This window comes from Onychostoma macrolepis, chromosome 10 (assembly GCF_012432095.1).
Source record: "Onychostoma macrolepis isolate SWU-2019 chromosome 10, ASM1243209v1, whole genome shotgun sequence".
Lineage (NCBI taxonomy): Eukaryota > Metazoa > Chordata > Actinopteri > Cypriniformes > Cyprinidae > Onychostoma > Onychostoma macrolepis.
In genome coordinates, this window is record NC_081164.1 from 11,617,791 (window position 1) to 11,644,703 (window position 26,913).

At 35.9% G+C, this 26,913-nt stretch overlaps 1 protein-coding gene across 1 annotated transcript in view; it reads right to left on the minus strand.

Moving 5' to 3' along the window:
- Window positions 1–26,913, minus strand: part of frem2a (FRAS1 related extracellular matrix 2a) — a 76,146-nt gene that overhangs the window by 7,030 nt on the left and 42,203 nt on the right. The window contains 11 exon segments of the mRNA XM_058789814.1: window positions 843–868; window positions 871–1,173; window positions 2,555–2,686; window positions 2,875–3,178; window positions 4,720–4,878; window positions 4,963–5,093; window positions 5,341–5,523; window positions 5,744–5,908; window positions 6,988–7,185; window positions 7,344–7,553; window positions 8,183–8,332. Coding sequence (XP_058645797.1) covers window positions 843–868; window positions 871–1,173; window positions 2,555–2,686; window positions 2,875–3,178; window positions 4,720–4,878; window positions 4,963–5,093; window positions 5,341–5,523; window positions 5,744–5,908; window positions 6,988–7,185; window positions 7,344–7,553; window positions 8,183–8,332 — 1,961 coding nt within the window.

Genomic DNA, 26,913 nt, shown 5'->3' on the forward strand with positions numbered 1-26,913 from the left:
GCTGATTTGCTACTCAAGAAACATTTCTTATTTTTATTAATGTTAAAAAAGTTCTGCTACTTAATAATTTCCACCCAGGATTCTTTGAATAATCAAAAGAACATTATTTATTTAAAATAGAAATCTTTTGTGACATTATAGATGTCTTTATTGTCAATTTAATGCCTCCTTGTTGAATGAGTAATATAAGAAAAACTGACCCCCAATCTTGTGAATGACATGTGAGGGGGACAAAAAATCCAATTTGAGCCACTTTTACAATGTGAACTCATCTTAATGGAGTTTTGCTATGATCTGGCTGAAACTATAAATGACAACTGGGTACCACTTTACATTAGGTGGCCTTGACTACTATGTACTTACATTTAAATTAATCATTTGGTACAATACACTTATTGTGTACATACATGTTTTTGTACTTATATTTTTAAAAATACCTATATGTAATTACAGCTGTAATTAATTTCTGTAATTGCATTTATAATTACGCTGTTGACCCATTCCTTACACATTAACTCACCCTTAAACCTACCCATGCTACCATACCTGTCCCTAACCTTACCCATATCCCATCTCAATAGCAGCAATAGTGTTTTGCAATACAGTATGAACACAATAAGTAAATTGTACTTATTTTTTAATGTAACTAGTAGTTAAGGCCACCTAATATAAAGTGTGACTGACAAATGAGATAAATGAGGAATCAGAATATCTATTGTCTTTTCAAACATAGGAATCCTTTTTTTGCGCGTTCTTTTAGCTCTAGGACAAGAACAGTTGCAATTTATGAACCACTAATCATTACAATTCAGAGGATTCTAAAAGCGGCGGCAACGTCTCACCTGCCCATCTGTTCCGATCGTTCCCCACAGTCTGTGAGCAGCTCAGACATGTCATAATAACTCACAAACTCCCACAGACAGGCCTCCAAGTTCAGGTTCCTATAGAAGCGTAGAGTGGTCTGGCCTCTGAGGACAGGGCTGTACTGATACGGCAGAGTCTCTCCGATGCTCTCTATATTCCGGGTGGCCTTGGTTAGAAATCCATGGCGTGTGGACACCTCATTAACGTCCAGCAGATTGGAGCACCTGTGGTTTCCCACGCGAGTGCCATCAGGGCTCAGAGTCAGCTCGAAATTGGACAGTGCACGAGTGGAGACCACAGGAAGCATGCCTGGAGCACAAAGCATACAAAATGCATGCCAATTAAGAAACTAAAATCACTTTCAAAATATTGCATCGGTTAAGATGAATATGTCACTCTACTAATAATAAGCTATAGCACTGAAATGCGAATCTGAAAAAGAAAAATCTGAATCTTGTGAGATTTAGAAGCATTACCTGACACTATAGTTCACCCTGAAATGACAATGTTTTCATTATTTGCTCACTATGTTCCTGTATGATGTTATTATTTACTTTAAATATAAAAAGGAGGTATTTTGAAGAATGTGCATGCTTCTCTTTTCTAACAACATATCAGCAATCAAAACAACTAAAAATACCATAAAAGTCATTAATTTGACTTTCATGCACTATTTTCCTTATGCTTTAAAACCATATGCACAAATTTAGTTATGAAACACATTTCTGTCATGACAACTCTTGTACATTACAATGTTAATGTGTTTGGTCTTGGCGGAATAGATCTGCTATGCTACTGCTACCAAGACTTGCTACTGCCAAAACATCGAGTTAGACCTATCAGACTGCGCCATCTAGAGTTTCATGCCAGAACTTTGGATTAGAACCTACAGTATTACTTAAATGTTAGCACAAAGGTGATTTGAGAGCTATACTGCAGACAGGAAGATGTTCACTTATTAATGTCTTAAATTTTCATCTTTTCCTTACACAAAGCTATCATGTGGTTTTAGAAGTTTAGTAATGTAGTGTATGAGTTATATGGGCTACTTTTATAGTGTTGTTTTTGGACAATCTAAAAAACAACACTGTAAATTAATATTTTATGGCTTTCCATTTTTGAGCAATCTTCAAAAGTGTATCATTTTGTGTTCCACAGAAGAAAAAGTCACAACATGAGGTAAATGATGATAAAATATTCATTTTTATAATCGTTAAATTGCACATTCTGCCTGCAGTAAAGGTACTGTCACTGTATTGTAGTAACGCTATGGAAACATACAGTTAAAAGCAAACAGCTTTTGATTGGTTAGGAAGGTAAAATTAACGCAACCATATTTAGTCAAATGGCCTAGATTTCAGGCGTGAAACTAGTGACAATTTTCCCACAAAATACTTTGCACCCTTCTATTATTTTCTTCCCAGAAAATCATTTTGATGGAAGACAAACATGATTTTGATGGAAAATGTTGTTGGCAAATGTGTGACATGACACTTCATGTTTATGCATCATTCAGACTTTGATTTAGGCTTTTGAAGAGAGCTGTAATATTTAGTTTTGACAGCAAATAACACATAAATCCTACAAGAATGCCAGCTTTTTTCCCAAGGGGATATGTGAGAGGGGTTTCTCTCAGAGGGGCTGAACTAAGCAAACAACCTGGCAGCCAGAGGGGAAATAATTCTCTCACCGTCTATGTGGGGCATGCTGACAGTAAGCTTGACGAGATTGGCATATTCAGGGTCTTCAGCGCCTGTATAACGCAGTTTGGCAGAAAAGGGCTCAGCACCTACTGTGCCCAATTTACGTGGCTGGCACATCCCTGCCCAGGAACATCAAAGACATGAAACATTACTTCAAGCATATTACCACCTACTGACAGTCTAATTCCACATTGCAAATGGCATATTATAACCAGCAGCTCAGGAAGAGCATAATGTTCTTTGGTGCCGCTATACAAAGCAAAGCATTTTTATATGATTCCACTTAATGTGATGGTTTCGGGCTCACCTTCTTCCATGCTAATAGACACAATGGGGCTGCTCAGTTCCAGCCCTTCATCCCCGTTAGAATTCACGGCACGGGCCGCGCACTGCACTCTAGAACCCGCTTGGAAGTAAATGGAGTCTAGGGTGATCATCTTGGAGGAAGTAAAGAAGGTATCAAAGTCAGCCTCTCTCATGGGGCTGGTGACGCCATCCGGACCACTGGGGGCACTAATGAGCCATCGGTAACGAGTCAGTGTATCGTTGATGCGTTCGCTAATGCAGATGGAGCCTGTTTTGTCATAGTCGGGATATTTGAGATTGCAAGCCTGGATAAATCAGAGAAATAAACAAGAACAAGAAAGAAAATCTGACAATGAAAACTACATTTTAAAATACAAAATGCTATTCGATAAAAAATTTGATTTTTTTTTTTTTTTACTTTTACACAGGAGGAATGCATTAAATTGATCAAAAGTGACAATAAAGACATCTTTAATATTACAAAAGATTTCTGTTTCAAATAAATGCTGTTATTTTGAAAATACATCAAGTAATGGCTGCTGAAAATTCAGATTTGCCATCACCGGAATAAATTACATTTTTAAAATATATTAAAATAGAAAACAGTTATAATAAAGTGTATTAATATTTCACAATATCACTGTTTTTACTGTATTTTTGATCAATTGCTGATATTTAAAAAAAAAAGCACCAAACCCAATTTTTAAAAAGAATAGTGTACATAATATAATATATAACTCTTTAATTAAAGCCTTTATTTATAATGAATTATAAAAGTAAAGTAGTTTTAGTGTATTAATTATGCCTTAGTTGTAATGCATCTTATAAGGCATTGTATGATCTCATGAATAATTGTAATAAGTTATAATAAATTATAATACTTATCTATTCATTGTTACACATTTAGAAAGCATAAACTGCATTAAAACACATGAAAAACAAACCTTCAAATATTATAATGTATTTTAACTTTGGTTACTATTATTTTTGAAAACAAAGATTTAATGCTTTACAGCAGAGGTCCCCAACCACCGGCTTGCGACCCACTACCGGGCTGTGAAGAATTGTTACCGGGTCGCAAGAACGTTCTGGGAAAAATGTGTATGCTATAGATATGACACTCTGTTATTTATTGCATGTTAATGATTGTTCTTATTATTCTGTATTTTTGTTGTATGCGATTGATACGGAGTAGCAATTTGACCATTTCATGTTAAATAAGTAAATGAAAGATTGCTTTGATCCGTCACATATTAGGGGTTAAACGGATCGCAGTTGATCTGTGATATGTACGAACGAGACAAGAAATTAATTTGCCAATTTACACGTCCAAATAATTTTAAACCACATGTAGAAGAAACGAAAGAGAGCTCAATTCGATACTCACGCGCTTTTCCCGCACACAATCAAAGCGCGCACAAGCATCGAGACGTGTTTCAGACAGCGCGGAAATACCGAGTTGCCTATATGTACACATAAAATTAGCTTAAAAAAAAAAAAAAAACCTTCATGCCATTGTCATTGTGCTTTAAATATTTTTTTTCTTGCTTATCCGAATAAATAAATAAATAAATGTTTCTTGCGCTCTTTCTCAAGTCCTAATGGTTTAAGAAAAGCACAATCACTGTGAAGCCTATATTACTACATTTTTTATAGCTTAAGATTTGAAAAATTATTATAATCTTATCTTTTTCATTCACTTGTACTTCAAGGTCCTATTAAAAACTTGATAAAAACGACCACATAATTAGCATTAAAAATGCATTTAAAATTAATATATAATTGATGCTGGTCACAAATAAGTTGGGAAATGTTCCTCACTGACTTTTTCTTCTGACAAACATACCGTGACGCAGACGACGGGGTATCCAGCGGGTGGGTGAGCATTTTCTTTGGTTCTTCTGACATCATCGTAATGCAGCAGTGACACAACATGAGGCAGTGAAGGGAACGTGACGTCAGCCATACTGTTCGTCTCCTCAATGTACACTATGGCTTTAGTCACCTGCCAAGATGAGAGACATCGTTTTTCAAGTTACTTAAACTGCATATTAAACTCCAGATACGTACCACAGGGAACATTTCTTACCTGGATTTCAGCAACCATGTTCTCGTCTGGTTTCAGATGGACAGTGAAGGCCTCTCTCATCTCTCTTACGCCATCAAACAAAACCTCCACTTCCACTACATGCTCAAGCTCACCAGCTTTAAATTCAACATCTGCACACACACACAAAATATATGATTACATCCACTAAAAGATAAACACATCCTAATGTTTCTTCTCCTAAATGCTTCCACACCTGATTGCATTTGTCATTTGCATCCTGAACTCTATATAACCTGATGTAGACAGGAAATGCATGCATGTGGAAGCAGCTTGGAGCCACCTGCCAATCTACAAAGGATAATTAGATACGGCATATTCAAAATGCAAATGACCCGTTCTGGCCTCCAGAATCCTCACCGAGGGAGATGGGATGGTAGTCTTCTCCAGATATGGCAGAGCCGTCTTTCGTGTGCACCCTCACCAGGGACACTTTCGAAGCGTCTCCTGTCCTGCGGATAGGGATCTTCACCAACGTCATCTGCCCCGACTCTTTTGGCTCACTAACACTGAACTTTGTCTCGGCAAACTTGATGATGGGCTCTGAGAGAGGAAGATGAGAAGACATATGAGAATTGAGGAGTTTTTGTTCATTAAAACATTCTTAGCCAAAAGAGAATCTGTTTAGTGAGTTTACAGAAGTTTGACCCAAATTCTAGAAATCTGAAACTAAATGTCAGGTATTTATTTTAATATTCATCTAACATGTATTTCAAATGAAAGCAGCTTTGATGAAAAATGTTTTTGTTTCTTTCTTTCTTACTGTCAGCGTTGTCCTTGATCTTGATGAGTGTTTCATTCTGGTTTCCTATGGATGCTCCATACGGCGAGTCGCTCTTCGCGCTCCCCAGAACCAGCCTCAGTTCCTCCTCCTCCTCATGAATCGAATCATCCACCAGCTTCAGCACACAGGGTTTTTCAAACTCACCTGGAGACCAAAACATGGTCAACCTCAACGTTTATGTACTATTCAAAAAACTCAACGCTGTGCGATTAAAGAAAGCATGACCTCCTTTTTGGACAAATGCTTATGTCACTTGAATGGCAGATATCAAGTGAAGTTTGTGATTTTTACCTGTTTAACTCAGTTGTTTGCATGTTCATTCATCCATTCCTTTGTTTGATTGTTCATTTATTCATTTGTATTTTCCCCATTCCACATCCTAGCTTAGACAATCATCACTCAAATATTTTACTTATGTGTGATTTTTTAACTGATTAACTTAAGTTTAATTCACTCACATATTTGTTAGTTTATTCGTTTCTTCAGTCACTTGTTCATTAATTTGTGTGTACAATCGTTCATTTAGTTGTTTATTCGATTTTTTAATTCATTAATTTCTTTGTACATTTCTTTGTTTCTTTGTGTTCATTTTTTTATTCAGTTATATTCCCCCAATCCACATCCAAACAAATGAACCATAACTTGCATATTTCACTTGAATTTGGACTAAAACAGGTGAAGTGTGTCATTTTTGTAAACTGTCAATTCAAGTTTAATTCACTCACCTATTTGTTAGTTCGTTTATTTATTTGTTTATTTATAAATTCATTCATCTGTCCATCATTGCTTTGTTCATTCATTCATTCATTATTTATTTGCTTGCTTATCAATTCATTTGTTTCTTGTTTGTTCTTTCATTCATTCATTTCATTGTTTTGTCCATTAATTCACACAGTCCTTCATTCATTTGTTCGTTGATTTATTAATTACTTCATTATGTTTGTTTATTCATTCATTAATCTGTTCATTGTTGGTTTATTTGTTCATTCAGTCATTAATTAATTTGTTCTCTGTTTGTTTGTTCATAGTTTGTTCGTTTGTTCATTCATTAATTTCATTTGTTTGCTTGTTAATTCATGCATTCGTTCATTTGTTAATTTGTTCATTGTTTGTTCATTAATTTCATTTGTTTGTTTAATAATTCATTCGTTTTCTGGTTCACTCATTTGTTCATTCGTTCATTTCTTCCTTTCATTTCCCATCTTAAGTAAAAGGTTATTTACCGGGTAAGAAAGTTACGATGGATGTGTCAGTGTTCGGTCTCTCGTCAAAGTCGGACACCACCTGTGCAGAGCCCTGCCGGGTGTAGCAGCGTACAGTGGACTTGTGTCTGATGTCTCCGCTGCGGTGTACCACTGCAGTGATGTGACCTTCACTCTCCTCTGCAGTCATCGCAGCCTGTTTAAACTGCACTTTTGGCACTGAAGAAAGAGAACAAACAAATCCAAACGCTCTAATATAACAGTCTACCTCCACACCAAAGACTGGTAATAATTGGGTCATTCATGCTGTGGGTGACAGCCAAGTCTATGAAACAGCGTATGCATGTGTCTCAGTCACAATTTTGTGAAATACTCACAGTCTGAAATGGAGTCATTGATAAAGATCGTGACTTTCACTGGCTCTCCCAGAATTCCATTGGAGGGCATCCGGAGAATAAGCTCAAATCTTTCTGTCCCTTCCAGAACAGGCTGGCCTAGGTCATCCAGGATGGTGACCCGGACCGTCTGCACACTCACGCCCGGTGCAAACTCCAAGTTTCTGCAGATTCCCACATAGTCCACCCCCGCTAGCAGATGAACACAAAGAAAAAAGGCTAAGGTCAGAGAGAGGTCAGACGATATTTAACTGCAGAAGCACAGGAGCCTCACTTTTGATTAATCCTCTCTCAGAAAGACTGAGATTTGGCTTTTTTTTTGAGGAATCGATGTACAGTATAGAGCTTACAGCTTAAGTTTGGGCTGACTGCACAGAGAACTCGGATGAACAGAGATTTGTTTTTATTTCAGCTTTGCTGAGAGCTCCTAGCTGCATTTTTGATGCCACACGTCACTTGTTCAAGGACTTAGCCGTAATATTCAATAATGCTAGTTTATGTCTCACATTGATGAAATAACCTCGGCCATTCTAGTTTGTTTGCAGGGGGAAAAAGGAAGAGACAACAAGAAGTAAAGAGGACATCTTTATTTATTTATTTTTTACTAATTTGTAGCAGTTATATTTTCCAAAACAAGTCAGGATTTCTCTACCAAAAAAAAGCTTTATATTTTCTTTCACAGGCTATTAATTAAAATGAACTCTATATCTTATATGTAAATGACCTCTGTTAGGATAGCATATTGTATGAAATGAGTAACAGTTCTGGTCGAGGATGGGAAAAAGGATGGATTATTGTGAAAATCAAACGGTATCACACACCTTCAGCAGAAATTGGGTCTGTTTTGCGGGACCTGACAGTGACCGTAGCTTTTTTAGAAAGATCTGTCCCTGTCCTCCACACACGGACTTCAACGTGGCCGTCGCTCTCATCGACATTATACTCCTGATTGTCAAAATAGAACACAGGAGCTGTGGGGGGAAAATAAGCCAAAAAGATCAACATAAACTTCCATGAATAATGAATTTCAATGAACTGATTTTTCCATGACTGTTAGAGTCATTTGTACATTATCCTGTTATTTTTCTTTATTTAATTGCCATGTTAAATTCTCGTTTATTGATGTTTAATACTATAGCGTTTTCTTACAATATTCCTTTATCATAACTAAACAGAACTTTTAAACTAATAACTAAACATAACTTCCCTCTTTTGAAGGATATGAAAATATGTAAGCCGTTCAAGTTTCACTGTTAATGTTCGCAGTTACACAAGTGCAATGTAAAACCAGTTTAAAAAATATTTTATAGCAGAACATAACTAAGAAAAAGTTTTTTCATTACAGAATGTTAATGAATTTTCCAGCCATGACCTTTAAGATTTTATTAATTCAAGTGGTATTTTCAGATGTATATTCCGTGACCACAGGAACCCTGTTAATTGCAAATATTGAAATTATAATGTATGTACCAACCCTCGAAATCAGCCTTCCTCCTCCTTTTTTATTCTTTGACACACAAGAACACTTTATTATTTACATTTAATTGTAACAGTAGAGACAAACCCTTGAATAAATCATGTACTGAATAATAAATCAACCTCCTACCAAGTAATAAAAGCTGTATGACAGCTAAAACCAGCTCTGTTTCATAACCACCAGATTCACCATCTCAACACCACTGTTCAGTTTGCGACTGTCATAGAGTGGTTTCTATGACAACAAACTGACACCTTGTATGGAAGTTTGTGTTTTTCTCACCCGTGGCGTCTAAGAGCAGAGGTCCCTGGGAGAGGGATTCAACAGCTGTCATCTCACATTATCTACATGAAGCCACTTGTAGAAATGCCTGTAACCTGCCTGTAACCTCTCTGTTCAGAACACACTCCAAACATAAGATCAGGTCACAAATTGCAGGGTTTAATCTGAATAGATTCATCTTTATTCAGCATACGAGGTATAAATACCAGTAATACTTGGCCTGAACTAAGATTTTGCGGATGTTTCTGTGTGTCTCTGATAACTAACAGACCAAAACATTCCAGCGTAATAAAAATCATTTTCATGATTGAAACAAAGGTCAAATATAAATATCAAATGAATATTTGAAATGTTAACTTGGCAAGTAAAAAGACTAAAATAATTGAAATAAAAATTAATGCTATATGAAAGCTCGTTTCTGCCACTGAATAAAGGTAATTGTTAACTCAATTATGTTTTTTTTCTCTCAATTATGAGTTTTTTCCCTCAGAATTGCATGATATAAACTTGCAATTCTGACTTTTTTCTCAGGAAATAAGTCAGAATGGCAAGTTTGAATCTCACAATTCTGACTTCACAATCAATAATAATCTTTATATCATGCACTTCTGAGATAAAAAGTAATGATTACCTTTTTATTTTTGATTTAGTGACCGAGACAGGCTTCCAACTACACAGAAATATGAATAAAAATGACAAAAGTATTAAAACTACAATTAAAGTGACAGAAAACTTAACTGAAAATATAAAAATAATAGCTATTATTATTAGAAATTATTTAGTTAAATTGCATTAATAGATACTATGATAATACTAAATACTACTACTACTACTACTACTACTACTACTACGACTACTACTACTACTACTACTACTAATAATAATAACACTTGTGTTACATTCTGGCTCATGTAAACATACTAATCCCACATTTTTCTAACCCACTATTATTAGAGACAAAAATATGCAATTATCAATCATTTCTGTACATCAGTGCTTGACTATTTAAAACACTGACATTAAGACAGTGAATCCTTCACATTTTCTCGTAATTGCCCAAGAAAAAGGTACTAAAGTATTGAGAGTGATTTTAAGGGTGTTGCTATTTAGTTTAGTTTAGTTTTATTTAAAGTTTGACATGACAGGATATTGTAGCACAAACCCTGAAATGTGTCAAAAATACACATACTCCAAGACAATCACTACTTAGTATGAAACAAATAAAAGATAGCTGATATACAAACATAAAATAAAAAATGAAAAAGAAAAGAAAAATAAATACTAATATACATATATACATACAGTATTGTTCAAAATAATAGCAGTACAATGTGACTAACCAGAATAATCAAGGTTTTTAGTATATTTTTTATTGCTACGTGGCAAACAAGTTACCAGTAGGTGCAGTAGATTCTCAGAAAACAAACAAGACCCAGCATTCATGATATGCACGCTCTTAAGGCTGTGCAATTGGGCAATTAGTTGAAAGGGGTGTGTTCAAAAAAATAGCAGTGTCTGCCTTTGACTGTACAAACTCAAAACTATTTTGTACAAACGTTTTTGTTTCTAGGATTTAGCAATCCTGTGAATCACTAAACTAATATTTAGTTGTATGACCACAGTTTTTAAAACTGCTTCACATCTGTGTGGCATGGAGTCAACCAACTTGTGGCACCTCTCAGCTGTTATTCCGCTCCATGATTCTTTAACAACATTCCACAATTCATTCACATTTCTTGGTTTTGCTTCAGAAACAGCATTTTGATATCACCCCACAAGTTCTCGATTGGATTAAGGTCCGGAGATTGGGCTGGCCACTCCATAACATTAATTTTGTTGGTTTGGAACCAAGACTTTGCTCGTTTACTAGTGTGTTTGGGGTCATTGTCTTGTTGAAACAACCATTTCAAGGGCATGTCCTCTTCAGCATAGGGCAACATGACCTCTTCAAGTATTTTAACATATGCAAACTGATCCATGATCCCTGGTATGCGATAAATAGGCCCAACACCATAGTAGGAGAAACATGCCCATATCATGATGCTTGCACCACCATGCTTCACTGTCTTGACTGTGTACTGTGGCTTGAATTCAGAGTTTGAGGGTCGTCTCACAAACTGCCTGTGGCCCTTGGACCCAAAAAGAACAATTTTACTCTCATCAGTCCACAAAATGTTCCTCCATTTCTCTTTAGGCCAGTTGATGTGTTCTTTGGCAAATTGTAACCTCTTCTGCACATGCCTTTTTTAACAGAGGGACTTTATGGGGATTCTTGAAAATAGATTAGCTTCACACAGACGTCTTCTAACTGTCACAGTACTTACAGGTAACTCCAGACCGTCTTTGATCATCCTGGAGGTGATCATTGGCTGAGCCTTTGCCATTCTGGTTATTCTTCGATCCATTTTGATGGTTGTCTTCCATTTTCGTCCACGTTTCTCTGGTTTTGCTCTCCGTTTTAAGGCATTGGAGATCATTTTAGCTGAACAGCCTATAAGTTTTTGCACCTCTTTATAGGTTTTCCCCTCTCCAATCAACTTTTTAATCAAAGTACGCTGTTCTTCTGAACAATGTCTTGAACGACCCATTTTCCTCAGGCTTTCAAATGCATGTTTAGCAAGTGCTGGCTTCATCCTTAAATAGGGGCCACCTGATTCACACCTGTTTCTTCACAAAATTGATGACCTCAGTGATTGAATGCCTCACTGCTATTTTTTTGAACACACCCCTTTCAACTAATTCAACTAATTGCCCAATTGCACAGCCTTAAGAGGGTCCATATCATGAATGTTGGGTCTTGTTTGTTTTCTGAGAATCTACTGCACCTACTGGTAACTTGTTTGCCACATAGCAATAAAAACATACTAAAAACCTTGATTATTCTGGTTAGTCACATTGTACTGCTATTATTTTGAACAATACTGTATATACATACATATATACACACACATATATATATATATATATACATATATATATATACACATACACACATATATATATATATACACATATACATATACACATATATATATATACACATATATATATACACATATATATATATATATATATATATTTATATTAGGGCTGCAACTAACGATTATTTTAATAATCGATTAATCTGTCGATTATTTTTTCGATTAATCGATGAATCGGATTTAAAAAAAAAAAAAGCATTCATTTCCAACCCTTTATTCAAAAACAGAACTAAAATCTTTAGAAAGTGCACAAACATGTTGCTCCTTGAACATCCCTGAGCTGTTATAATAATAATAAAATAAAATAAAAATGGACTAACACAAAAAACATACGCATGTATGCTTTACATCTGCCAAATATATAGACTTTTGTTAAATATTTATTTAAATATTAATTAATTAATTAATAATTAATTAATTAAATATTTATTTAATTATTTAAATAAATAATTTAACAACACTGCGTCGTTAGCGTTGGTATTGTATCAGACACCTGCACTTAACATTATATGAAAATCAAGCTCAAATGGAGTTAATAATGTTTTTGACCAGAGAATGACGGAGATGGAGTGTTTTGTCTGTCGTTAGAACGGCTGTAACTGTTATGCAGTGCATAAGTGCATTAAGTGCATTATGCTTTCATCAACTTTTACAGGTTATATAACTTTGATTGTAGCTATATGGGCGCTTAGTTTTTTCTTGTTGTTTAATACACTTGGCCAAAATCTCAAATTAAGCGCTTATGCACATAATGCACAGGATATTTAAAACGTATATAGACAGCAAATAACTAATTCTTCTCCACTCTTCAAACACACAAAAACATTATCCTTTACTGACATAGTGTTTGAGTAAAGAAAACGCTGTACTATTCAAACACCAATTATTTATTCACCCTTGCATTGCGAAAAAGCAGAGATCTCATCTTCTCCAGGCTGTGCGCGGTGAGTCAATCTGAACGGAGGCGGGGTGAAGTTACGAGGTCTCGCTGAGAGCTTGATGATCCAATGGCGTTACGAAGTTTTACTGACAAGTTATTTTAATGCTTATCATTGGTTTACTATTTTTAAAACTCTCTGATTTAAAATAATAAAACGAATTATAAGCGACTCAAGTTTGGATAATTTTTCACAGCACCTGACTGGGCTAGGGTATGGCAACTGCCATACTCTGCCATACGCAAACGCCGCCCCTGCTCCCACACCTCGGATGACTTGGGTCGCACGGATTTCTCTGCCTCCGCCATGTATCTTTCCTCTACCTCCGCTCGTTTTTTTTTTTTTTTTTTATTTATGAGGCGCCAAACTCTGCTAGCATCCGTGCGCGAGAGACCGAGTGTGTTCACTCCGCTCCGCGCTCAACTAAAGTTTTTTTTTTTTATTAATCAAACGTCTCCGCGTCGCGCGACACAACGAATCGATTATGAAATTCGTTGCCAACGCTTTTAGTAATCGATTTTTATCGATTTAATCGATTCGTTGTTGCAGCCCTAATATATATATATATACACACACATATATATACATATATATATACATATATATATATATATATATATATATATATATATATACATATATATACATATATATATATATATATATATATATACATACATATATACATATACATATATATATATATATATATATATACATACACATATATACATATATATATATATATATACATATATATATATACACACACACACACACACAGGTACGCATGCATACATATACATATAAATACATACATACACATATATATGAATAACACAGATTCACAGAAAAGGCATCCTAATCAGGGACCCGTAAGTTATCCATACAACAATTTTAGAGCACGGGGAATAAAGGTGAGTTCATGACGTTTAGTTTTACTCCTGGGTACAACATATGTCTTGTGCCGCCGAAGAGAATAAGTAGGTGTTGAAGCCATAGGCAGGAAACAATGCAGTGGTGATGAACTGTCCTTCAGTGTTTTAGTAAGAGTACGTATGGTGGCTTCTTCACGCCTCTCACTCAATGTTGGGAGAGTTGAAGTCGGAATGCCTGTTATCCGACAGCATCGCTTTTGGATCCTCTCCAACTCCTCAGAGAGACCTTTAGGTAGACCACCCCATACTGGACAAGCATACTCAAGAACTGGCCGTATAAAAGTCAAGTATACTTGCACTAAAACATCACAAGGAAGAACCGCTTTTTTTGCAGCGCAAAGATAGTATATTCTGGGGCGCACCTTCGAAATCATGTACTTAATGTGGGCATCCCATGACAAGTCAGAGGATATTTGAACTCCAAGCAATTTAAAGGTAGAAACTCTACTAATTGCATGTCCTAAGATAACACGAGAGGGGGGGGAGGGAATGTTGTCCTCTCTCCTGGCACTAATTACCATGTCCACAGTCTTAGCTCCATTCATTGCCAATGTAAATTCCTGTCCCCATTCCACTACAGAATCCAAGGCCTTCTGAGTGAGTCCAGGTAAAGATCCCATTAGAAACTCTGTGATTGTTAGATCATCAGCATATTTCACAGGTATTACCGAAGGAGGCAAATATGAATCGAGGGTATTTATGCATATGACAAAAAGCAGAGGGGATAAAAGTCCCCCTTGAGGAACACCAGCTGGAACTGGAAAGGAGTTAGACACACAGGAGCCCCACTTCATTTGGTTGCTAAGGCATTCTGAACATTTGTTGCCATGTTGTTGCAAGGTGAATTCTTACTGGACCAAGTCTCTAAAACATTCTGGTCCCTAGATACAGCTTGAGACATTTTTTTAAAGCACAAAAATTGTAATATAATTGAAAGTATATTCATGGTTAAGATGCTTTAAAACAATTCAATTGTTGAAAATTAGGGGAAGCATTAAAAAAGAATTAGTGTGTTGAAATATTCAGAGCCGCATGAGACGAAGAGTGAAGCTGAAGGTTAAAGCCCCTCAGGGTAAAAGCTCATGCTGCATTATATTTTGATACACAGGCGGAAGCTTCAAGCAAACCCATTTCAGGACTTATCACAGCATACATGAACTGTGCTGAATCATCCGAGCGTTATCATACTCAGTAGGGCTAATGAGGGATGATTCATGCGCAAAGCAGATGAATGACGGCATCTGCACCACAGAGAGCAAACTTGCAAAAGATTCAATTTTATGAAGAAGATACAATTAGACAAAGCTGCAAATTATCAAGTCCATATGGAAATAGGCACACGGGGATAATTCATATCCAGGTGTCCAAACAAACAGTTTCGATTAGACCACACTGTTAGATTCATATTCTAGCAATCAAAAGTAGCTTGCGTTCATACAAAACATTCATTATATTGGCAAATATTTGCGGCTATCTCCCCCGAGATGTCCCGTTCCAATCAAAACCTCAGCACGTCACGTCTATTTCCGGGAGTCTGTTCTCGGTCACGAGTCTGTCAGAGCTTTTTAAAGCTTCAGGTGACGGATAAAAAGTCTGTGTGTTCTCCGATTCTGGAAACTCATGTTTGAACTCGCTAGCGTGTCTGTCAGCAGCATGGAGTGCGGATGGGTTTATGCAGTTTTGACAGCTTTGTGAAACATCTTTCAGAAAACTAAGTAGGAAAAGGAGGTGGGAAACATTGAGACTTGTGCAGTATTTAGTTGTATCTGTCAAAAACTGAAGCTATTTTTACACTTCAAGGGAAAATAAGATTAGAAATTACTGTTAACTAGGAACTGATTGTGAAAAGAGACATCAAAAATGTGTTTTTCGCATGTAGAATCTTTCTTTGTGACATTCTTGCATATTAAGCATAGCTGAGCTGTGGGATTTGAAGTGAAACCATGGACTGCTCCTCATTATTGTAGCTAGATCAATAGATTCTGTTTCCAGACATTAACATATAATAAAATAATAGCCCTTTTTTCCCCCCCTGAATAACAGCTACTAAATAAAGGCATTTAGAAACTAACCATAACTATCATAGTGACAAGTAAAAAAATAAAAAAATAAAAAAAATAATATAATTGGACTATTTTACCATAATGAGTAAACATAAAATGTGTTGTGTATTTTTCTTTTTTTTTTTCTTTTAGGTTTTATTGATTCTCTATGGAAATGTTTCAGTTTTAACATGACCCCCTGCTTTTTTAATTATTTAAAACTACTCATTGGTTTTATCTAGAGAAATACTACTCTATTAAATTACGTATATATAACACGCACACACTTTCAAAAGTATCTAATCTTAAATTTATTTATACAATTTATATTTATTTTCCCTCAAACCTCAAAGCCACGACAATTATAAAATGAATATGTTTTATTTTCCAAAAAAAAAAAAGAACAACAAACTACAATAACACGTAGCAGCATGTGAACACTGGTCCACCATCCACATCTGAACATTAAAGTAAGTATTGATTTAGTCTGGAGCTACACAGGTGGTTTTCTAATGCAGAGGTGGTCTTTATGCCCCGAGGCTTCAACAGCACTGATTTAGTACTGACAGATTTATGTGAGTAATAATACCTGTGTGTGTACATTCCACACAATAAATGGCAGCACAGGAAACAGCACAAAGCATTTCTTCAGACAGCTGGCTCTCTGATGCTGCACATACTGCTGACAAAGAACACCATTTTAGCTCAGTGTGCAGCAGTTCTTGATGATCTGCATGGGTTTGGTGTGCATCTTCACGCCACGCTCTGATATCGACGCCCGCGAAAGCTAATGCACGAGGGGGTGATTCAGTGTACGTAATGTGAAAGTAATACTCATTGACAGTCAGTGCATGCCGAGTTGTGTGCTAATATTGGAGTTTCTCTAGACATAAACATTTGTTGTTCTCAGACTATGAACATCTGTCAAACAGACGCGCATGCTGTCAGGCATTAATTTGAAACTAAAGACAGGTGTCTCTGTAGATATATTTCCTTCAAACAGTTACGTACACCACATTTGCTTGTATTCTCTACCTTTACCTAGGGCTACACTATCATACAAATGATGCAGAGCAGAAAACATCATGTCCAACATCACTTGGATGGTCTCAGCCTTAGGCAGCATGCACATGGACCTCTCACAGTCCATTCACCCACCATCTAATGCATATTGCACACAAAACAGTGGTTTTCCAAAGACTGAAGCAGCACAACTGTTTTCAACATTGACAATAATAATAATAATAATAATAAAAAAAGTTTCTTGAGCAGCAAATCAGCATATTAGTATGATTTCTGATGGATCATGTGACACTGAAGTCTGCTGAAAATTCAGCTTTAACATCACAGGGATAAATTAAATGAAATTTTAGAAATCAGTTATTTTAAATTGCAATAACATTTCACAATATTATAATTTTTACTTTATTTTTGAACAAACAAACAAATGGACAAGAAACCTGAGACTTCCAAAAACAAATCTTACAGACACACCATTTTTGATGTTACTGTGTATTATATCTCAGATAGCAAATGAATATTGTGGATAAAATTTGTGAAGCGTGCATTTTTATCTGAAATTCTTCTTTTTTTTTTTTTAAGCGCATTTGTTTATATGGCCCACTGTTAAACATTTCTGTAATTTCTAAAGTTATTTACTGTATATCACCCAGTATAATGCTGCAAATTCCCTTTACAGTAAGTAACTGTAATACCCTTTGCATCATGGGAATTTTCTGTGACGTCAAACCCCACATACAGAGGGTTACTGTATTTTTTTTAAATTGCTGTATACTACTATATTTGCCGTAACGGCCTCTTTGGCGCCATTCCATTGAGGTTGTTTTATTTTCCTTATATCTTACATTTGGACTGACAATGTCTACAACAGCTTGAGACTGTCTACACTTGATGTGTTACATGGCTTGTAATGATTGGCAAATACGTCCTTCGTGTCAGAAACAGAGCGAGTGTTTTGAGTATTGTCTTTTGTTGTGTCGCGTCGCACTGTTCGTATCCGAGGAAGACACGGATCCAGCACGGCAGGGCTGTGGGTTTTGACCAGGAATGGAGCCTGCGAGTGTGGAAGAGCTCCGGAGAACATCTGTGCTGTGACGATGCACCTTACGAGAGAATAAGACCAGCAAGCAAGGTAAGAATGTGTATACGTTTGTCTGTGTGTTTTTGGCAGATTTTTGGCAGAAGTTATAGTAACATTTACCCATCAACAAACTTTACTTTGGTAAAATGCGCTATATTGTTTCAAATGACTTTTGTCAGCTTATTGAATTACCGAATTAAAATTATTTTTAACGAGCAACACTTATCCTATATTAACTTTAACTTAACTAATGTGAAATTTTGTTCAGGTGTTAGTTAATATTGGCCAGTAGCCTATTGAGAAACAAAATCATATGTTAGCTAGGTTAAACTAATTTTATGGCTAGCTGCCTTTCTAGTTTTAGAATTAGTTTGTTATAGTTTTTAATGGAATTTAAGATTTACTGCATTTTTTTGTATTTGTGTTTTAAAGGCAACTGCAATGACGCATCAAGAAAGACATGAGCAGGCCAGCCACCCTGAAACTGATCATTCAGAGAATACAACATAATGCACTGCAAAATGTCCTAAGACAGGAGAAATGGTGAAGATGCACTGTTCCAGCATTGGAAGACTGTATTTTTAAGTGTTATACATGCAATGTTTTAAATAAAGAATTTGATATTTTGTAATTATTGTGTCTGTTTTAATTGAATGCCAGTAGTACCTATGCAGGATAAAAAATAAAATGAATTCTATATAAAAAATTATAAAATCAATTAAACCTCAAAGAATTACAGTAGTATACTGATGAATCAGATTTTTTTTACAGTAAGTTACTGTAAAAACGGTACAGTTTGCTACTGTAAATCTTAATTACAGTAACTTACTGGCAACAGTGTTAACAGTGCATCTACTTAATGCATTTCAAAAGCTTAATATAATAAAATATAATATAATATAATCTATTTAACACCTGACAATGACAGTAAACACAGATGTACTGCAGATGAGCAAATGCTCTAAAATATATTATATTTGATGTACAGAAATTTGAAAAGAACAGCATTTATTCGTAATAGAAATCTTTTTTAACCTTATAAATATTTACTGTCACTTTTGAATAAATACTGTCAATTTAATGCAATCTTTACTGAACTATATATATATATATTTTTTTTTAAATCATGTACAATGGAAATTCTACACACATTTTCTGCTATTCTCAGCCTTTAACAAAGACTGCTGGCATCTTTGAATTATTTTTCCTGTGCAAATATATTAATAAAGTAAAATCTATTTCAGTAACCCTGGACCAAATGGCACATAAAAACAAAAACTATGAATGGTCATTTTTTTATATATAAATCAGGTGGTCTCTTCCTTTTAAAGGAGCCAGAACATCCTGCAATGAGGACCAGATGTTTCACTGGAGTCAAAAGCCTGGCTATGTCCGACTAGTTTCCACTAGTCTTTGTTGTACCCTTTATCTCTGCAGCAGAACATCTCTTCAGTTTTAATCTGCAGTGTGCTCAGTCGCTGCCGGCCAAACAACACTGAGCTCGGCATCCGGACCATGTTTGTTTTGATGCAGTTCATTAGCTCTCAGAGAGAGACAGCACTATGGAGTGTAACTTCCTGACTCAGTCCACCACACGGCTCACCGACTTACTGAAAAAAGCAAGAGTATTTCGAAAAGAGCTAAACTACCGTCACGCTACTGAAAAGTGTATAGCTTTTTACTAGTTTTAGTTACTCTCCGGTTTCGCTCATACAGAGGCAGCAGCAAACCACTTCTCATGTTTAGCACACATACACACAACTGAGAGAGAGGAATTGAGTTTTGGACCGAATTTTCAGCTGTGGTTTTGACCTTCTTTCCTTGCTCGTTGAGATCATCTCTCCAGCATTCAAAGATAAAATCATTCCTGCATTGCCTGAGGGAGTCAACCTTTGTCTGTTTACCTGCCTGCAAACTCCTACCTCACATACACATACACATACACATACACATACACATACACACACATACACACATATACACACGCACGCATTTCCAGTCTTTTTTCTCATCGTCTCTGATCATTTGGGGGAGTTGTTGTGCTTTACTTTGTCGGAGTTCTGTTTATCTCTCCATCTGCAGTTAACCACTCATCATAAATCTAAATGACATGGAGAACAGCCAAAATTTCACAGACTCCTCATTCTTATCTGAAACCTTGATAAACAGAAAAATAAAAACAGAAATTATACACAACCTACTTGAGCAGCCCAACTAGGGCCACCAGATCAATAATTCATGTGTGTGTATGTGCTAGTGTGCGCACAAGAGAGAAACAGAAAAAGAGGGATGATACAGATTTTGGAGGTATGCACAATTTCATACAGAATTTCATTTTTAGTATTCACAGTCAGCATTTCATAAGTAGAAAGAGTGTAGAAAAACAACTTTTCACACACACACACACACGTTGGTATTTGTGGTTTACGGGAACTCTCCATAGGTGTAATAGTTTTTATACCGTATAAGCTGTATGTGCTTATTGCCCTACTACACCAACATTTTTAGATTTTCAAAAAAAACACTATTTAGTATGTTTTTTAAGCCTTTTGAATTACGGGGACATAGGCAGTGTCCTCATAAACCACCTTCAAATTGTAATACCTCTATCATACCCATGTCATTATACAAATTTGTGTCCCCGTAAACCACAAATACCAACCCACACACACACACACACACTATTTTTCAGTATCTCATGCAAGTGAGTCACATTTTTAAAATTTAAGTTCAAGTTTCAGTCTTAATAGATGCATATAAAATATAAAAATATAAAATGCATATTAAAATACAAATTACGTATGTATACACTACAAAAGTGTTTTTCAAAAGAAGCATCTTATGTTCACCATTGCTGCACTGATTTGATCAAAAATTTATTTTATATTATGAAATATTATGACAATTTCAAAATAACTGTTTCCATTTTAATATATTTTACATTGTAATTTATTCCTGTGATGCAAAGCTGAATTTTCAGCATCATTACTCCAGTCTTCAGTGTCATATGATCCTTCAGAAATCATTCTAATATGCTGATTTCCTGCTCAAGAAACATTATCTGTTGAAAACAACTGTGCTGTTGTGAAAATGGTGATACATTTTCTTCCAGGAATCTTTAATGAATAGTTCTAAAGAACAATTTTTAAAAAATAGAAATCCTTTGTAACATTATAGACATCTTTACTGTCAATTTAATGCATTCCTGCTGGATACATTTTTTTATATTGTTTAAAAATCCTACTGTAAGTAAAATAGTCATTTTTTATAAGATATAAAATAAAATAAAATAAAATAAAATAAAATAAAATAAAATAAAATAAAATAAATACAGTTGATAGAATCCATGATGCCATGCATCTGAACAAGATGTTCAGGACCTCTGGCAGAAAAACAGGCCCACAACATTAAAGATCCAGCAGTATATTTAACCGTAGACATGGGGCACTTTTTTATCCCTGTTTGTACTGAACTCATCTGGTGGGTTTGCTGCCAAAAGCTCTTTTTTCAGCTCTTTTGCATTGCCTCATCTGACCATAGAAGTGCCATTTGAAGTTCCAGTCGTGTCTGACAACTGAATTTGCTGGAGTTTGTATTTGGATGAGTGAGGAGAATTTTCCTTGAAACCCTCCTGAACAACATGTGGTGATGTAGGGGATGTTTGATATATATATATTATTTTAGGTTTCTGACCCCAAGACTCAACTAATCTCTACAATTCTCCAGCTGTGATCCTTGGAGAGTCTTTGGCCACTCAAACTCTCCTCCTCACCGTGCATTAGGACGAGACACGTCCTCTTCCAGGCAGATTTTTTACATTTTCAGTTGATTAGAATCTCTTAATTATTAACCGGATGGTGGAAAAGGGGATTTTCAATGCTTTAACTCTTTTCTTACAGCCACTTTCTATTTTGTGATGCTCAACAATCTTGTTCTGCACATCAGAACTATATTCTTAGGTTTTACTCCTTGTGATAGATGATTAAGGGAATTTGGCCTTTGTGTTCCTCATATTTATAATCCTGTGGAACAGGAAGTCATGGCTGGACAATTTCATGCTCCAAGTCACCCTGGTGTGCTAAAAAATGTAAATATGAATGGGAATATACTTCAGAGATAGTTTACTCATTAGAATTTCTAGGGGTGACAATAATTGTGGCCAACATTCATTGGAGAAAAACATTTATTTTATCATGAGATTTTCTCCCCACTTTCAATTGTTTTACTTCAGTGATAGGTTAGAATTTTGTGATTTTTTTTATTGAAAGATCAAAAGGATAAACAATCTTTCACAGTTCATGTTTTATATCGTTACACATCTTGTAATATTATACTAAGTAAATGATTAAAGCCTTAAGGAACCTCATAGCCTTCATTTTAAGCATAAATAATCACAACAGGCTAAAACTATTTGCAGCTCTAACACTGAATTTAAGGAGTGTTTTGCTACTGCAGGATGCTGATTGATGTTTAGGTGGTTTTAGCCCAGATTTACTGATAACGGCTTCAGATAGAGTGAGATAAGATCTAATGCCCTTAGGATATTGTACCATAGACAAGAGGATTGCCCCAGAAAAAACTTCAGTAGCCTGAGGTGTGTGTGTGTGAGAGAGAGAAAGAGGGGTTTTAAAGGAAGATAAAGACTCAGAAAAATGTGCCAAAACAAAGCGCCAACAACACCCTCTAATTACACAGTCTCTTACTTACACACACACACACACACGCACACACACACACACACACACACACTATTTATGCTTTAATAAACACTATTTGTCAGATATATCCCGAATGCAGCACGCTCCGCTGAACTTAACTTGATGAAAGCTTTCACCTTCGTGTCACATGGGAATTAGCACTAATCCACGTTAAGCATTGAGCAGCACAGGGATTCAGTCGCACAGCGGTATATACATATATGTGCATGTATAGTTTCCCAGCCAAAGGATGAACTCTATCCCTTCCAGCTCTCTCCTGAGTGCTATTTTACGCTTTCTGTCTGAGGTGGGCTAAGCCAGTGGCTCCTATTTTCCTCAGCAAACTTTTGAGAGGCGCCATAATAACAGCAAAACAGAGATAAAAGAACAAAAATCCATTCGCTTTCTGCTGAAAAATAATTAATTCTCTTGCTTTGAGGAAAGAAGGCTTTAGAATAACTTTATCTGTGATTTCAGGCCTCATAACGCTGGAGGAAAAAGAGACTCCTATGCAAACTTCAGCATTGCCCATTTGCATGTGCATTGTGTCTATTCTGGGTTCATCCGCTGGCTGCTGTATGTGCATGAGACACACAGAAATTCCACCGCTATGCGGGGCTTTGAGGAAAGATAAATGGCTCTGTAAATATCACTGCGTGTTGAACTAACAAATACATATCTGTCTGAGCATGATATGGACTGTGAATACCGTAGCTCTATTTGTATGGTTTACAGACTAAAGGCCTTTCCACACTGAGTACGAAAAAGCGAAACGAATTTCGGACGCGATGACGCACTGGAATAAAACAACAGCTTCCTATGGATGCTTCCACATAGACCGCGAACATTCGCACAGCGAAAACGTAAATGTTTTTTTTTTCATCCAGTCCGACGAATCTTTTCAGTTTCGCAAAGCGAAAACACGGGCCAACCAATAAGATTTGAGTTAGGATCACTTGACCGGAGCAGCTGCTGTTGCACAAAAGGATGAGAATGGTGGTGCTGTTTCGAAAACCAGTGTAAACAAACAATGAAGAAGAGTATCCTGGATAAGAGAGTGGATACTGAGTTCTTGTTATCGTTGGTATTTGAGAACAGATTTATTATCTCATGTTCTTCATGCAGAATAACATTTCTAATAATTATCCACTGAATCATGTGATCTGTAGAGCACCATCTGTTTTCTTCCACGTGCGAGTGTTATGAATCAGAGCGCCTTCACTCGAGTGAAATATTGTTCTACACTTGAAATATGAAAGCAAATGGACATGATTATGACGATATATTTTCTGTATGTGTTTTGTATGCAGCTCATTTTATTTTTTTTATAGCAATAAAAGATGTTTATGACTAATATTAGCAGTGTAGCGTTATTAAACATACAAAGAGTGTGTCTGCTTATTATTATAGAATCAAAATCAACTATAAATCACAATCTGAAGTCATTACAAGCACTCGATGATGGTTTAAAGTGGGTAAGCAAATACATTAATAATTAAATACATTTTCAAGTGTAGCTTGATGCTGTACTTCTAATTATATTTTAGGATGTAGGCTATTCTTGTAAGCATTATAGATAGTTTGTGTTTCTGGTGTAGAACCAAAATTATTTTATCTTAATTTAGATGTTAAATCCATACACGCGATACATATCTGAGGAAAAATGCATTGTTGGTATTATATATATATATATATATATATATGTGAAGAGTTCATTTTCAAAAACCGATAAACGGCACTTAAAAAAAAAAAAAAAAAGAGTGCATTATTCTCCACATACAGTGCGGTCTGCACCCTTAACACCGGGTTTTTTTTTTTTTAAAAGCCAGTATTGTCCACTTTCAAGGCATCGCGAGTTCATGTTTTACGGCAGAAGCCGACAAGCGCCCTTGTTTTTGAACAGAAGCCGATAAATCCATTTTAGCGAATCAGCGTGCTGTATTCAGGTCAGGTGACAAGGCTACTTTCACTTTGAAAAGACATGCTAGCTGAGAGGACTTTCGTCAAAGCTTTTTTCAATTTTGTTTCTGGTGTCCTTTGACAGCTCTTTGGTCTTGGCCATGGTGGAGTTTGGAGTTGGACTGTTTGAGGTTGTGGACAGGTGTCTTTTATACTGATAACGAGTTCAAACAGATGCCATTAATACAGGTAACGAGTGGAGGACAGAGGAGCCTCTTAAAGAAGAAGTTACAGGTCTGTGAGAGCCAGAAATCTTGCTTGTTTGTAGGTGACCAAATACTTATTTTACCAAGTAATTTACCAATTAATTCTTTAAAAATCCTACAATGTGATTTTCTGGATTTTTTTTTTCTCATTTTGTCTCTCATAGTTGAGGTATACCTATGATGAAAATTACAGGCCTCTCTCATCTTTTTAAGTGGGAGAACTTGCACAATTGGTGGCTGACTAAATACTTTTTTGCCCCACTGTACATTTCTAATATGTAAATTATTGAAGCCAAATACTTACATTTCCCTAAGCTGTTTAACTGTAGTACAGTATTCATAGGCTTAATCATGAAGCATGCAGTGGCCCCACTTTTAACTCTCTCTTTATATTACCCTTATTGTAGATGGATGCATGGAGGATGACAAGAGTAAGAAGTGCAATCAACACCAGGGAAGGCAGTTTTTGTCAGAGCCCTTGTTATTCTTAATTTTGACATAAATTTTCATTTTTACATCAGACATAATATATTGGTTATCGGTCCACTTGGTCTGTAATAATCAGTATCGGCATCGGCCCTGAAAAACACATATCGGTCGACCCCTACAGATGATCCACAGACCTCCATATAACATATATTAAATGTCAAGTCCAATATCTGGTTATATGGATGTTGTATCGCTTTAGATTATTTTTTTTATATAGCTTCAGATCTAGCAGTATTGTAAAACCAGATAATTTGAATAATTTACAAATCACTTTGTATTGCTGCAGATGACAACTTTTTGTGCACAAAGACCACAGACATCAAGAATCAGTGTATGAGTCTCAACAATGGTGACAGTCAACAAAATGCTTCATGTTGCAATACATGCTGGGTACCATCATAGTACAAGACTCTCCCATGCATCCCAGCATACTATTTTATTTTACGTTTGCTGTTTTAGTTGTGATTTTTTTAGCCGCTTGTGTTGTGATGTTCAGAGTTTTATCTGAATATTTTCTTAACTGTCACCATCAAGGGGCAAGAGCCCAACAAAAGGAAACACTGGTCTATTTGATGGTGATTTCAAACAAAACAATAAAGCATCTAAACCTCTGTTAATGCTCAATAAGAGCTTCTCTAGAAGTCTGACAGAAATAAAGTCCATCTGGTTAGTAATGAGATGCTGATAAAGCTGTTTGTGGAGTTGTTTAATCAGATCTTGAGAGATTTAATGTCTTCTTTTATTTCAGTTGATTTCATCTTCGGCTGCGGCTGAAGTCAGTTGTAGTTCTTGTGTTTCTCTTTCCTTCGGTGATTCTGCTTGATAACAGCAGCTGTTCATCATTAATGGTCAATCATCACATAATTATCTTCTTAACTCAACACTGCTTCAATGCTACTTTAACACTCTGTAGTGTGGAAACACTGAGCAGTGTGGGGACTTTGCTGTGAATTATTACATAAATCTTACCTGTTTCATTCACGTATGACTGATGCATATGAATCACATTAAGTTTATTGATTTGTTTATGTTAAAACTATGTAATCTAAATGGATGGAAAATTGTTATTCAACTGAATTACATAAAATGTAAATTTGGACCGAATAATTTTTTTTTGAGTGCAGGGTTCTGTGAAAACGTTTCAGTTTTTATTTTCCTTTTACGCCCTGAAGAAGATATCACAGGTTCATCAAGTTCATCGAAATTATCCATCCTTGATCACTTTTAGTCAGTTTTGACGAAAGTCCTCTCAGCTAGCATGTCTTTTCAAAGTGAAAGTAGCCTTGTCACCTGACCTGAATACAGCACGCTGATTCGCTAAAATGGACTTATCCGCTTCTGTTCAAAAACAACAAGGGTGCTTGTCGGCTTCTGCCGTAAAACATGAACTCGCGATGCCTTGAAAGTGGACAATACCGGCTTTTTTGAATCGAATCATTTTA